Here is a 15,110-nt window from a genome sequence, read left to right as displayed (position 1 = left end):
CTATGTTTTTTTCTAAGAGTTTTATGGTTTCATGACTTACATTCAGGTCTTTGATCCATTTCTAATTTACTTTTGTGTATGGGGTTAGACAGTGATCCAGTTTCATTCTCTTACATGTAGCTGTCCAGTTTTGCCAGCACCATCTGTTGAAGAGACTTTCATTTCCCCATTGTATGTCCATGGCCCCTTTATCGAATATTAGTTGACCATATATGTTTGGGTTAATGTTTGGAGTCTCTATTCTGTTCCATTGGTCTGTAGCTCTGTTCTTTTGCCAGTACCAAATTGTCTTGATTACTGTGGCTTTGTAGTACAGCTTGAAGTTGGGGAGTGAGATCCCCCCCCACTTTATTCTTCCTTCTCAGGATTGCTTTAGCTGTTCGGGGTCTTTGGTGTTTCCATATGAATTTTTGAACTATTTGTTCCAGTTCATTGAAGAAAGCTGTTGGTAATTTGACAGGGATTGCATCAAATCTGTATATTGCTTTGGGCAGGATGGCCATTTTGACGATATTAATTCTTCCTAGCCAAGAGCATGGGATGAGTTTCCATTTGTTAGTGTCCTCTTTAATTTCTCTTAAGAGTGTCTTATAGTTTTCAGGGTATAAGTCTTTCACTTCCTTGGTTAGGTTTATTCCTAGGTATTTTATTCTTTTTGATGCTATTGTGAATGGAATTGTCTTCCTGATTTCTCTTTCTATTAGTTTATTGTTAGTGTATAGGAAAGCCACAGATTTCTGTGTGTTAATTTTGTATCCTGCAACTTTGCTGAATTCCGATATTAGCTATAGTAGTTTCAGAGTGGAGTCTTTAGGGTTTTTTATGTACAATATCATGTCATCTGCAAATAGTGACAGTTTAACTTCTTCTTTACCAATCTGGATTCCTTGTATTTCTTTGTTTTGTCTGATTGCTGTGGCTAGGACCTCCAGTACTATGTGGGCATACTCCAGAATAACAGTGGGGAGAGTGGGCATCCTTGTCTTGTTCCTGATCGCAGAGGAAAAGCTTTCAGCTTTTAGCTGTTCAGTATGATGTTAGCTGTGGGTTTATCATATATGGCCTTATTATGTTGAGGTACTTGCCCTCTATACCCATTTTGTTGAGAGTTTTTATCATGAGTGGATGTTGAATTTTATCGAATGGTTTTTCAGCATCTATGAAGATGATCATGTGGTTTTTGTCTTTCTGTTTGTTGATGTGGTGGATGATGTTGATGGATTTTCGAATGTTGTACCATCCTTGCATCCCTGGGATGAATCCCACTTGGTCATGGTGTATGATCCTTTCGATGTATTTTTGAATTCGGTTTGCTAATATTTTGTTGAGTATTTTTGCATCTACATTCATCAGGGATATTGGTCTGTAGTTTTCTTTTTTGGTGGGGTCTTTGCCTGGTTTTGGTATTAGGGTGATGTTGGCTTCATAGAATGAGTTTGGGAGTATTCCTTCCTCTTCTATTTTTTGGAAAACTTTAAGGAGAATGGGTATTATGTCTTCCCTGTATGTCTGATAAAATTCCGAGGTAAATCCATCTGGCCCGGGGGTTTTGTTCGTTGGTAGTTTTTTGATTACCACTTCAATTTTGTTGCTGGTAATTGGTCTGTTTAGATTTCCTGTTTCTTTCTGGGTCAGTCTTGGAAGGTTGTATTTTTCTAGGAAGTTGTCCATTTCTCCTAGGTTTCCCAGCTTGTTAGCATATAGGTTTTCATAGTAATCTCTAATAATTCTTTCTATTTCTGTGGGGTCTGTCGTGATTTTTCCTTTCTCGTTTCTGATACTGTTGATTTGTGTTGACTCTCTTTTCTTCTTAATAAGTCTGGCTAGAGGCTTATCTATTTTGTTTATTTTCTCGAAGAACCAGCTCTTGGTTTCATTGATTTTTGCTATTGTTTTATCTTCTCAATTTTGTTTATTTCTTCTCTGATCTTTATTATGTCCCTCCTTCTGCTGACCTTAGGCCTCATATGTTCTTCTTTTTCCAATTTCGATAATTGTGACATTAGACCATTCATTTGGGATTGTTCTTCCTTCTTTAAATATGCCTGGATTGCTATATACTTTCCTCTTAAGACTGCTTTTGCTGTGTCCCACAGAAGTTGGGGCTTTGTGTTGTTGTTGTCATTTGTTTCCATATATTGCTGGATCTCCATTTTGATTTGGTCATTGATCCATTGATTATTTAGGAGCGTGTTGTTAAGCCTCCATGTGTTTGTGAGCCTTTTTGCTTTCTTTGTACAGTTTATTTCTAGTTTTATGCCTTTGTGTTCTGAAAAGTTGGTTGGTAGGATTTCAATCTTTTGGAATTTACTGAGGCTCTTTTTGTGGCCTAGTATGTGGTCTATTCTAGAGAATGTTCCATGTGCACTTGAGAAGAATGTGTATCCTGTTGCTTTTGGATGTAGAGTTCTGTAGATGTCTATTAGGTCCATCTGTTCTAGTGTGTTGTTCCGTGCCTCTGTGTCCTTACTTATTTTCTGTCTGGGGGATCTGTCCTTTGGAGTGAGTGGTGTGTTGAAGTCTCCCAGAATAAATGCATTGCATTCTATTTCCTCCTTTAGTTCTGTTAGTATTTGTTTCACATATGTTGGTGCTCCTGTGTTGGGTGCATATATATTTATAATGGTTATATCCTCTTGTTGGACTGAGCCCTTTATCATTATGTAATGTCCTTCTTTATCTTTTGTTACTTTCTTTATTTTGAAGTCTGTTTTGTCTGATACTAGTATTGCAACACCTGCTTTTTTCTCTCTGTTGTTTGCATGAAATATCTTTTTCCATCCCTTGACTTTAAGTCTGTGCATGTCTTTGGGTTTGAGGTGAGTCTCTTGTAAGCAGCATATGGATGGATCTTTCTTTTTTATCCATTCTATTACTCTGTGTCTTTTGATTGGTGCATTCAGTCCATTTACATTTAGGGTGATTATTGAAAGGTATGTACTTATTGCCATTGCAGGCTTTATGTTTGTGGTTACCAAAGGTTCAGGGTTAGCTTCTTTACTATCTTACTGTCTAACTTAACTTGCTTATTGAGCTATTATAAACACAGTTTGATGATTCTTTATTTCTCTCCCTTTTTATTCCTCCTCCTCCCTTCTTCATATGTTGGGTGTTTTGTGCTGTGCTCTTTTTAGGAGTGCTCCCATCTAGAGCAGTCCCTGTAAGATGCCCTGTAGAGGTGGTTTGTGGGAGGCAAATTCCCTCAACTTTTGCTTGTCTGGGAATTGTTTAATCCCTCCTTCATATTTAAATGATAATCGTGCTGGATACAGTAGTCTTGGTTTGAGGCCCTTCTGTTTCATTGCATTAAGTATATCATGTCATTCTCTTCTGGCCTGTAGGGTTTCTGTTGAGAAGTCTGATGATAGCCTGATGGGTTTTCCTTTGTAGGTGACCTTTTTTTTTCTCTGGCTGCCTTTAATTCTTTGTCCTTGTCCTTGATCTTTGCCATTTTAATTATTATGTGTCTTGGTGTTGCCCTCCTTGGATCCCTTGTCATGGGAGTTCTGTGTACCTCTGTGGTCTGAGAGGCCATTTCCTCCCCTAGTTTGGGGAAGTTTTCAGCAATTATTTCTTCAAAGACACTTTCTATCCCTTTTTCTCTCTCTTCTTCTTCTGGTACCCCTATAATGCAGATATTGTTCCATTTCCATTGGTCACTCAGCTCTCTTAGAATTCTTTCATTCCTGGAGATCCTTTTATCTCTCTCTGCATCAGCTTCTCTGTGTTCCTGTTCTCTGTTTTCTAGTCCATTAATGCATTAAGTATATCATGTCATTCTCTTCTGGCCTGTAGGGTTTCTGTTGAGAAGTCTGATGATAGCCTGATGGGTTTTCCTTTGTAGGTGACTTCGTCCATTCTGTTTTGAAGTCCTTCCAGAGCTTGTTTTATTTCTGAATTCTCCTTCCTTAGTTCTTGCATATGTCTCTGCAAGTCCATCAGCATGGTTATGACTTTTGTTTTGAATTCTTTTTCAGGAAGACTGGCTAAATCTATCTCCCCAGGTTCCTTCTCAGGGGAAGATGTAGCAGATGCCGAAGGTTAGTCTTGTCTGGATCACATTTTTTTGCCTTTTCATGTTGATAGGTGCAGTGGAGTGCTATTGACGCGTCTATCAGCTTTCCACTTGCTACTGGCCTTTCTTTACTGGGACAACTGCGACCCCTAGTGGCTTGTGTTGGGCAATTGCGTGTAGAGTGGGTCTCTGTGTCTTGCCCGGCCGCTATGGAGGAAGCTCCCTTGCTGTGGGCGTGGCCAGCCTCAGGCCGCCACTCTGCAATGGCGGGGCCCCGGGAGGGGTAATGGACGGGGGGCTGTTTGGGTGTTTACCTCCGTGAGGGGTCTCAGAGCTGTTGCCCAGGGGGTTAGTGCGCCCAGTTTTCCCTGTAATTTCCAGCCACTGGGCTGTGACCTGGGTTGTTTCCATCCAGCTGTGGGTCCCTGTCCCTTTAAGACTTTCAAACAGCGCTCGCTTTTCTTTGTCACAGGGGCACCAACTTCGGCACCTGCTCAGAGGTCTTGCTGCCCTGTTTCCCTAGCATCCAGGGCCCCCTGCGCACGCACTGTGTCTGCGCTCTGGCCCGGATGGCGGGGGCTGGGTGCTCGGCAGTCCTGGGCTCCGTCTCCCTCCCGCTCTGCCCGCTCTTCTCCCGCCGGGAGCTGGGGGGAGGGGCGCTCGGCTCCCGCCGGGGCGGGGCTTGTATCTCACCCCCTTCGCGAGGCGCTGGGCTCTCGCAGGTGCGGATGTGGTCTGGATGTTGTCCTGTGTCCTCTGGTCTCTCTTTTAGGATTGGTTGTATTTGTTGTATTTTAAAAAATATATATGTTTTTGGGAGGAGATTCCCACTGTCCTACTCACGCTGCCATCTTGGCTCCGCCTCTGATCAGGGTTTTGAGTGGTGAAGAGTGGTGGCTGTGTGACCAATGCATTTAAGAGGCGAGCCTGGTGGCAGGACGCCCACACAGGACAGGGTCCTAATGAATAGCCCTTGGAGGAGGTGGGGCTGGCGGCCGTGCCCACCTCCATGTGCTCTCTGAACTGATGCCTCATGGCTCTTCAGGAGTCGGTCTAAGTCATCGAAGATCACAGAATCATTGGCGTTATTTAATGCTGTGTATCTTCCTGGATCCCGACTCTGCCTGTGACTGTGCCCGGGCAGGTGGGTGGCTTGTGTGTGCATCAGCTTCTGTCGGCAGGACTGTGGCGCACCCTAGACTCAGTAGGCCGCACGCTGGCTCCTCACTCGGGAGGCTCTACAGCAGTGGCTGGGCTTGTGAGCCTCCTGGGTGTCTTGGGGGCAGCCGTAGATGTCTAGTTAGTGTGAGTGAACCCACACCCGTGGAGGCTGCCATGACTCTTGCCATCCCACACGGGCTTTCCCTGAGCTTCGTGGCTGGCCTGATCTGCAGTGACCTGGTCTCCCAGGGTCCTGAGCGCCCTGCAGGGAGTGCCAGGACTGCAGGCTGAGCAGGGCGTGGAAGCCTTCTGAAGGCTGGGGAGAGCCCCTTCCCACCTTTCCCTTGTGGGCAGAGGCTTCCCGGCCTCTGTCCAGACCGTCCTTGTGCCCCCAGCTGCTCTGCTGGCAGGAAAGTCATTCCTCTGCACATCTGTCCCCAGGGTGCTGTCTGGCCCCAGCTGGGATGACAGCCTGGCAGTGTTGGGGCCTTGCTTGTCTGTCCCCAGCAGGTGAAACAGTGCCTGGCATCTAGTAAGGGCTAAACAAACACTTACTAAGTGAATAAATGAATGAATTTAAGAAAGCTTACTGCATCTGTGAGAATTTTATCTTCCCTAGTATCCTTGTTTCTGGCTACAATGACATAGCACTCTAAGTGTAATAGCAGGGGTTTGCTCATGAATTAAACAACCAGTTGTGGTCACCTTCTACATGCCAGGGATTGGGGTTCAGAACAGAATCTGAGGTGATTTCATGAAATCTTAGCTGTCTTCTGGGGGCAATACTTGGCCACTGATTAAATTTGAAACCACTAACTAGTTTTTACTGAATCCAAAGCTTTTTAAAGTAAATGCCCCTTATTTTTCTGTAATTCATCAACACATGCATTAAGACATTTAAAGATCAAGTTATTGTGGACTGAGGTGACTGAATCTGAAGGGTGAGGGCTGGCAGGCAGGGGTGCTTGGGTATCTGAGGCCAGAGCGGCCGGGGTGGTGGGCCAGCTTCCTCAGTGGTGCAGTGCCCTCCTCTGGTGCAGCCGCCCAGGGGTCTCAGACCACGCAGCACACAGGCTGTGCACACATCAAGGAAGGTGGGCCTCTGGAGGAGGGGCCGCAGTGTTTTGGAAGGGGCCAGGGGTGCAGGTTCCTGAGGGGACATAGTGTACTGTGGAACCCATCTATTTGTTATCATGTGATATGGTTTCCCATTTAATTACTGGCACATACTTTTGAGTACCTCCTGTGTGCTGAAGTTGCCAGTGTTGGGGACACCATACTGAACATGTCGAGAAGAATGATGCAGAAGCTGTGAACCATCTACTCCTGACAAGGGTCTGAATAGGGCAAAGGTACCGAAGCAGTATGGGATTGAAGATTAGGAAAGATTTCCTGGGGTGTTATTTGAGTTGGTCTCAGTGGCGGGAGGCAGGCTGCATGTAGGCTGGGGGTATGAGGTTGAGTCGGTAGCCAGTGGTTCACTCAATAGTGCCTGTGTGATGAAGCCTCCAAAAGATCCTCAGCGAGGAGGTTCAGAGAGCTTCAGCGTCTGTGAACACGTGGGGTGTGGGGACAGTGGCGCCTGGAGAGGCCATGGAGGCTCTGCACCCTCTCCCCACAACCTCTACCCAGGCAGAGGGGTATGGAGCCCAGGCTGATGGGGCCACTTGGTGTGTCCAGCCCTGAAAGAAGGCGATGGTGGCAGGAGGCTTGAGATGACGTTTGTAGAATGGGAGGCTATCGGATCTCTGACACCAAATGCAATGGTGGGTTTCTTCCCCATGTGTATGTGTAACAGTAACAGTATTACACACAGCAGTAACAGTAGTGTAACTTCATGCGGGTACCCAGACCCGACGCCAATGTGTGTAAGTATGTGGGAGGGGGGTCTTCCCACACCCACCTACACCAAGCAGTTCTTGAACACCAGCAGAGTGATGAGAACTCAGTTCTGAGGCTGTCTGCCCAGAGACAGCACCAGCTTCCCAGGTTAAGGGCTCGTCCTGCAAGACCGCCCTCCACCCCCACCCCAGACGCCTGACCCTGACCCAGGCAGCTCCCTGTGCTTCTGACCTGCCGGCTACAGATGGGAGGTTCCCACCAGCTCCCCCTTAGGTTCCATTAATTTGCTAGAGCAGCTCGCAGAACTCAGGAAAACACTTAGATTTACCAGTTTAATAAAGGGTACCATAAAGGATACAAGTTAACAGCCAAATGAGGAGAGACACAGGGCGAGGTCCCGAATACAGGAGCGTCTGTCCTGGTGGAGCCTGGGCCCCGGCTCCGTGGCCCGCGGAGGCATCTGGTTCCCCAGGCGTGGAACCTCTCGCCCACAAGCCACGGGACCCAACCGAGCAGGCAGCAGAGAGCAGAGGGAGAGGAGCTCCTGTCAGGGCTTTGTAGGCAGGCCTGACTCAATCAGGGCCTTTGGCTGATTCAGCCTCGGGTCCTACCCCTGGGCGGGGGTCCAGAAGTCTCTCGTTAACATGACAAAACACCCGGTTCACCTTTAAGACTGTGGTGTTTTCAGGAACCGTGGATGAAGACCAAATACACCTGGGAAATATGTATTTCTTATAACTCATTGTATCACGGAAGCCCTGGGGTTATGCTTTTCTTTAAAAAAGATCCCTTTGGTGGCCATCAAAGGGTGAGTCAGGACCGAAGGGCCAGGTTGGGGGCTCTTGGGGGAGACTTCAGCTGAGGGGTGACGGCGGCCAAGCGTGGACTGGGGGACGAGAGGCAGCGGGAGGTGTGGGCTGATTCCACTTGTTCAGCTTGGGCAGCTGCGTGGAGGGGGTGCCACTGAAAAGAGCTGAGGGGAACTGGGGCGGAAGCACAGGGTGGGCTGCTTAGGTGGTCTATAGGGACCCTATTTTCTTAAATTGGAGTATAGTTGATAAACAATATTGTATTAGTTTCAAGTATACAACAGTGATTCAACTACTGAGATGGCAAGCAGGTGCCTGCAAGGACGTGTCGCAGCTAAGGAGAAACGCGGGTGTGCTGGGGTCTGGCTCGCAGCAGGGGTGAGCTAGAGGGGAGCCTGCACGGGCCGGCGCCTCGGCTTTGCCGCAGAGGAGCCCTGGCCGCTCCAGGCCCGGCGGGGAGGCCGCCCTGGGAGGACCAGGCTGCAGGACGCCGGGAGCTCTGCTGCCCCGAAAGGCCGTGACTGCTTCCGGGACCTTCCTGGGCTCTCGCCGTGCTCCGCTTCACCCTGCCCTGCGCGGGGCTTTTTCTCCACCAAGTGTTCTTTAAGCCTCACAGGCACCGAGTGGGTGTCCTGCAGTCTAACCCAGTTTTGACATTAACTGCCTGGGGTTGGCACAGGCCCCCCAGGTTAAGAGCTCGGTCCCTCAGCGCTGCCTCCCCCACCTCAGGTGCCAGTCTCAAGACCGTGTTGTCACCGGGGCTCTGCCTGCCTGCCTGTAAGTCAGAGCTCCCATGACCCCCTCCATGGGTTCCATTAGTTTGCTAGAGCAGCTCACAGAACTCGGGAAAACAGTCCATTTACTAGATCACTGCTTGACTGTAGAATCAGTGTGCACTATCTTGTATATTATAGAAGCTATAACTCAGGAGCAGCCAGATGGAAGAGATGTGCAGGGCAAGGAGTGGGGAGAGGGTGCAGAGCCTCCATGGCCTCTCCAGGCGCCACTGTCCCCACACCCCACGTGTTCACAGACGCCGAAGCTCTCTGAACCCCCTCGCTGAGGGTCTTTTGGAGGCTTCATCACACAGGCACTATTGAGTGAACCACTGGCTACCGACTCAACCTCTAGCTCCTTCCCCCTCCTGGAAGTTGGGAGGCGGAACTGGAAGTCGCAGCCCTCTGGCCATGCGGCCGGTCCCCCCGGCACACAGCCTCGGTCCTGCGCTTGTCCGGAGCTCTCTGGGTCCCCTCACTGACGTGAATCCAGGTGTGGCAGAAAGAGGTTTGTCAGGAACAACAGGAGACTCCCTATCACCTGGAGTTATTTCAGGAACTGAGCACCAAAACTAAATATAATAAAAGTGCTCCTATGGCTTCTGTTGCTCAGGAAATTATAAGGATTTTAAGGAGCGGCGTGCCAGAAACCAGATCTGTGGTTCCTGCCGTACCACAGCATCACAGGGCTCCGCAGGCCCCGCAGCCTCCCCGGCCCCTCCCGCTGCCTCGGCCTCTCCCTCTGGGACTCGGCGTGGCCTCCCCCCACCCCACCCCCGCACCCTGCCCCTCTCTAAGGCAGGCTCCCTGAGAGGAGCTGGGCCCGCGGCGCATGCGCGTTCTCCCCTACCTGAGGCGGGCCTGGGCCTGTTGGGACCCCAGGGAAGAGTTGTGGGTGGATGTTTGTGTCCAGACTGGTCTTGTCTTGGCGCCCTAGGGTCAGGGGCTGCGAGGAGCAGCTGCAGGAGGTGGCAGCATCTGTCACACAGGTGCTGGTGAGGGCATCGCCTGCTCACAGCAAAGCAGGCCCGTGGGCCGGACCCAGCCCGTTCACTCTCCATCCCCGTGGCTCTTCTCACCCAGAGCCGAGTGTGACAGAGCCTGTGGCCTGCGAAGGCCCAAGTGCTGGTGCTTTGCAGAGAGATCACACCAAGCCATGCGCTGCGTCAGCACTGCCCTCACGCGACAGGAGACTGGGGGGACGTTCGTGCGGGGCTCTTGGCTACACTCCGGACAGAAGTCCTTGAGGTACAGCTTAAGGCGGATTTATGAGTAGGAGGCGGGAGGTGCGGGGCACGGCTGCTCCGGAGGCAGAGTAGCCCCCCGGGGGCCTCTTAGCGCTTTTGTGGGGCACTCACAGTATGTAGTGCAAAGGGCAGAGTAGGCATGGTTTTTCTGGGAAGACTTTCTAGAAGAGGGAGTCTTTTCCTTATCAGGGCTCTTCTGGGGGTTGCCACGACAACAGGAAACTGTCATGGCGCCGAGGGGCATGGTTTTTACTATGTAAATGAGGTTTTAATGAGGTCACAGGTCTGTCCCAGGTCCAGTTGGATGCCACCTTGGTATGATCTCGTGCCATCCCGTTTCCTCCGTAGCGTGCATGGGCCGCAGGCCATTCTGCCTGTCACTCCGGAATCTGGCTGGTCGATCCAGCTCGGGCCCTTTGTGTGTTCCGTCCTGCGTCCCCCTTCCCCACCTCATTCATGGAAGACCTAGGTGAGGGGTTCATTCAGATTCGGATGCCAGTGCCAGGAAAATTCTGGCTTCGCCTGAGGGGTCGCCTTCCTTCGTCCCTGTGAAAGATGCGACTCTGTGCGGGTCCTGGTGTTCTGGGTGCTCAGCTTCCCGCAGGTCCTCAGTTCGGTACGTGTCAGTATTGATACTTACACAGCCCTCAGCGCCCAATCCCGGTGCGGGTCACGTGCTCTCCGGTTTTACTTTGTGTTCTAAGGACGGTTATGCTGAGCTCAGAGCCAGTAATAATCCGCAAGTGTAAACAAGTGTCTAAAACTCTTGTTTTAGTGCTTCCACCGTCTACGGGGGGGAGTCCAGTGCTGCGCGTGGCTGCCTCAGTGCCCGCACCTGCGGACCGGGAGAGTGCCTGATGCGGCCGGGCCACCTCTGCTTCCCTCCGACCCTGGACTCACTGCGCTGAGCCCTCCCTGCTTCCCCGGGGCCCCAGGGAAGCCGCCTCAGGGCCTCGGGAGTCCACCCTGACCCCACGGCAGAAGCTGGCCCGGGGCATTCTCCTGGTCCGTGACGCACTTCCTGCCCAGGGGCCAGAGGTGGGCACGGGGAAGGACAGGTGGAGCCCCTCGTGGGGAGCCCAGTGCTCACCTTCCCTTTTCTGCAGTCGCTGCAATGCCGCCGCCTTCAGGGCAGGCCCTCACCGAGCTGCTGGTCCGCAACGAGGAAGAGTGGAGGGCGCTGCTGGCCCACCGCTCCCAGCTGCAGGAGGCGGCCCTGCAGGACGCGCGCGGCCGGCTGGAGGAGGCGCAGGGGCAGCTGCGGCGCCTGCGGGAGGACTTCGTCTACAACCTGCAGGTGCTGGAGGAGCGGGACCGCGAGCTGGAGCGCTACGAGGCAGCATTCGGCCTTGTCCGGGGGCAGGAGGAGGCCCAGCAGGCCGCGGTGAGCGAGCTCAAGATCGAGGTGGCCAAGCTGAAGCAGGCGCTCGCCAGCGAGGCTGGGCAGCGGGAGGACCTGCAGCAGCTGTACCAGCGGCAGGTACGGCTGCACCGCCTGGAGCTGGAGCGGGTCCGCAGGTAAGGGCCCTGCGACTGCACTGAGGTCCGGGCATTGCCTGTGACGTGCGGGCGCCCAGGCGCTGGGACCTGGAAGTTAGGACCCAAAGCAACAGAACTCCTGCTCGCAGGCTGTCACTCAACCTTGTCAGCTTCCAAAGGCAGAAGTGGTAAAACATCCAGCTTCACCCTTCCGGGCACCTGGTATGCATTTGCTAAGAGATGCTATTCTCTTGCTCTGAGCGTCGGCATTAACAAAAGGTTGGATTTCCTTGGTTGCATAACCCATTTATCATCCCTCTGCCCTCAGGTGTAATTTCTCCTTCTCTGCATTTGTCGTTTATTACCCAGACTTTCCCGCCTGTGGAAAGAACATTAGATTCCACTACTGTACTGGCAGTGATACTGGTCTAGCAAGGGCCTCCCCCTCAGTCCAGTCCCCCTCACGTAGGGCAGGGTTACCCGGGTGAGAGCTAGCTGGCTGTTCTGGCCACTAGGCAGCCCAGCTGCGCTCACTGTCAGCCCTGAGCCTGACCACATGCGGCGAAGGCACAGTCCACCCAACAGGCTCTTAGGAATTCTCACATAAAGATTTAAGGGTAACATTACAGTCTCTTGCTTGGTAATCTTCCCTGCTTCTGGCGCCCGCAGTTGCAGCCATGGGCTGTGAGGTTGTCCCTTGGTTTGAAGAGATGTAACTTGGTGGTCCAAATTGGTACAGTATCTTCTGTTCCAATCCTTTAATGGTGGTTTGAGCATTTGCATCTACCACTGGGTATGCATAGCGCAGTCCAGAGTGAGTGTCTATTCCAGTTAGGACCCACTTACAGCCCCCAGGGGCTCCTGGCACTGGTGCAGTGTAGTCCACGTGCCAGCTATGGGTGGGGACTCCCCCCCGGGATTCCCCGTAGCCACCTGCAGTCCTTGTCTCTCTCGTTGAAACACAGCAGTTCTCAGCATTCTGAGCCTCACAGGATACAAGAGGAGTATGGCCCGAATCAGCCCGCCTCTGCACTGCCGCAGCCTCCCCACGCACGCTCACCTCAGGGACCCAGGCGGCCGCCTCAGGGGAGCACACCCGCAGGTCCACCTGGCGGCTCCAGTCACCTTCTGGTGGGCACTGACATGCCCTACCTTAATGCGCCCCTTAAATCCCCAGAGTGATTTCCATAGGGCTGCGCCCCACAGTGGCATTCCTTTATTAGTCCAGTTTTCCACTGCCCTACCTGACCATTGGCTACAGCCCATGCGTCAGTACAAATCCAGACGGGCTTTCATCGCTGTTCGGTTCTTCCGTCACTGCCAGGAACACAGCCTGCAGCCCGGCCCACTGAGCGGATCTGTTCTTACCTTCCTCCACCAGAGGCTTGCCATCCTCCGGCCTTAATGCGGCAGCTTTCCAAACAGGATACTGTCTGTTCACCTCGGAACCGCCATCGGTGAACCAGGCAGCCCTTGTTCAGCTGAGAGCCTTCACGGGGCACAGCCCACGAGGTGATCAGCACCTCGTCAGGGGGACCCAGCGGCGGTCCTGGGGGAGAAGAGGCCACCTGCTCATGGGCCCGGTGTGGGCCTCCTCACGTCCCCCCGACAGCCTGCTCCTGAAGGAACCGTTTCCATTTCATTGTGGAACTCTTCTGGGCTCTGCCTGCCTTTTTCTAGTTTCTTTAATTGTGGGTTCAGACTGTTTATTCGGGATTGTTCTTGTTTCTTGAGGTGGGCCTTTATTGCTGTGTACGTCCCTGTGAGAACTGCTTTTGGGGCATCCCACAGATTTTGGACTATTGAATTTTTGTTTTCATCTGTCTTCATGTAGTGCTTGATTTCTGTTTCAATTTGTTTATTGATCCATCGATTGTTAAGAAGCATGTTGTTCAGCCTCCATGTGTTTGCAGGCTTTTTTGTGTGTAATTTATTTCTAGTTTTATACCATTGTGGTCTGAGAAGTTGTTTGATACAATGTCAGTGTTTCTGAATTTATTGAGGCTCTTTTTGTGCCCTAGTATGTGATGTATTCTGGAGAACATTCCATGTACACTTGAGAAAAGTGTGTATCTTGCTGCTTTTGGGTGGAGTGCTTTGTAGAGTAAGTCCATTTGATCTAATGTGTTTTTCAGTGCTTCTGTTTCCTTATTCGTTTTCTGTCTGTTGATGTGAGTGGTGTGTTGAAGTCTCCTCAAATGAAGGCGTTGCAATCTATTTCCCCTTTAATTCTGTTAGTATTTGTTTTACATATGTAGGTGCTCCTGTGTTGGTGCAAAGATATTTATAATGGTTATGTCCTCTTGTTGGACTGCCCCCTTTATCATTATGTAATGTCCTTGTCTCTTGTGACTTTCTTTATTTTGAAATCTATTTTGTCTGATACAAGTACTGCTACTCCTGCTTTTTTCTCTCTGTTGTTTGCATGAAATATCTTCTTCCATTCCTTCCCTTTTAGTCTGTGTATGTCTTTGGGTCTGAAATGAGTCTCTTGTAGGCAGCATATAGACGGGTCTTATTTCCTTATCCATTCTGCCATTCTGTGTCTTTTGATTGGTGCGTTCATTCCGTTTACATTTAAGGTAATTATTGACAGGTATGTACTTACTGCCATTTTATTAATTGTTTTATGGTTGTTTTTATAGTTCTTCTCTGTTCCTTTCTTCCTCTCTTACACTCTTTGTTATTTGATGGTTTTCTTTAGTGTTGTGATTGTATTTCTCTTTAAAAATTTTTTGTGTATCTATTATAGGCTTCAGGTTTGCGGTTACCAAAAGTTCAAGGATAGCTTCCTCACTATATAGCAGTCTGTATTGATTTGCTGATTGTTCTATTTCAAACACAATCTAAAATTGCTCCTTTTTTCTTCTTCTTCCTCCTCTACACATTATGTATTAGATGTCGTAAGTTACACTTTTTGGGTATCCCTTGACTGATTTTGTGTATAATTGGTTTTACTACTTTTGTTTTAATTTTGTACTTGCTTGGTAAGTAATCGGTTTACTACCTTTATGGTAAGTTTATTTTCACTGGTGCAAACTATTTAACCTTAGGTACATTTCCATCTACAGCAGTCCTTTTAACATATCCTGTAATGCTGGTTTAGTGGTTATAAATTCTTGAGCTTTCGCTTATCTGGGAATTGTTTAATCTCTGCTTCAGATCTGAATGATAATCTTGCTGGGTAGAGGATTCTTGGTGAAGTTCCTTCTATTTCAGTACATTAAATATTTCATGCCACTTCCTTCTGGCCTGTGAAGTTTCTCCTGAGAAGTCTGTGATAGCCTGATGGGGTTTCCCTTATAAGTAATTTTTTTTCTCTCCCTTGCTGCTTTCAATACTCTCTCCTTACCCTTAATCTTTGTCATTTTTTTTTTGAGAGGGCATCTCTCATATTTATTGATCAAATGGTTGTTAACAACAATAAAATTCTGTATAGGGGACTCAATGCACAATCATTAATCCACCCCAAGCCTAATTCTCAACAGTCTCCAATCTTCTGAAGCATAACGAACAAGTTCTTACATGGTGAACAAATTCTTACATAGTGAATAAGTTTTTACATGGTGAACAGTACAAGGGCAGTCATCACAGAAACTTTTGGTTTTGATCACGCATCATGAACTATAAACAATCAGGTCAAATATGAATATTCGTTTGATTTTTATACTTGATTTATATGTGAATCCCACATTTCTCCCGTATTATTATTATTATTATTATTATTTTTAATAAAATGCTGAAGTGGTAGGTAGATGCAGGATAAAGGTAGAAAACATAG

At 49.5% G+C, this 15,110-nt stretch overlaps 1 protein-coding gene across 4 annotated transcripts in view; it reads left to right on the top strand.

The window, feature by feature from the left end:
* The window catches only part of CCDC57 (coiled-coil domain containing 57), a 118,563-nt gene that overhangs the window by 5,689 nt on the left and 97,764 nt on the right, over positions 1-15,110 (top strand). For all 4 annotated transcript variants that reach the window (XM_057501869.1, XM_057501870.1, XM_057501871.1 and 1 more), the window contains exon 2: positions 10,957-11,368. In XM_057501869.1, the coding sequence (XP_057357852.1) occupies positions 10,957-11,368 (412 nt within the window). The remainder of the gene's footprint in view (positions 1-10,956; positions 11,369-15,110) is intronic.

The sequence above is a fragment of the Manis pentadactyla genome, chromosome 4 (genome assembly GCF_030020395.1).
Source record: "Manis pentadactyla isolate mManPen7 chromosome 4, mManPen7.hap1, whole genome shotgun sequence".
Classification (NCBI taxonomy): Eukaryota; Metazoa; Chordata; class Mammalia; order Pholidota; family Manidae; genus Manis; species Manis pentadactyla.
Note: the sequence above shows the minus strand (reverse complement) of the source record. Positions and strands in the feature narration are given on the sequence as shown.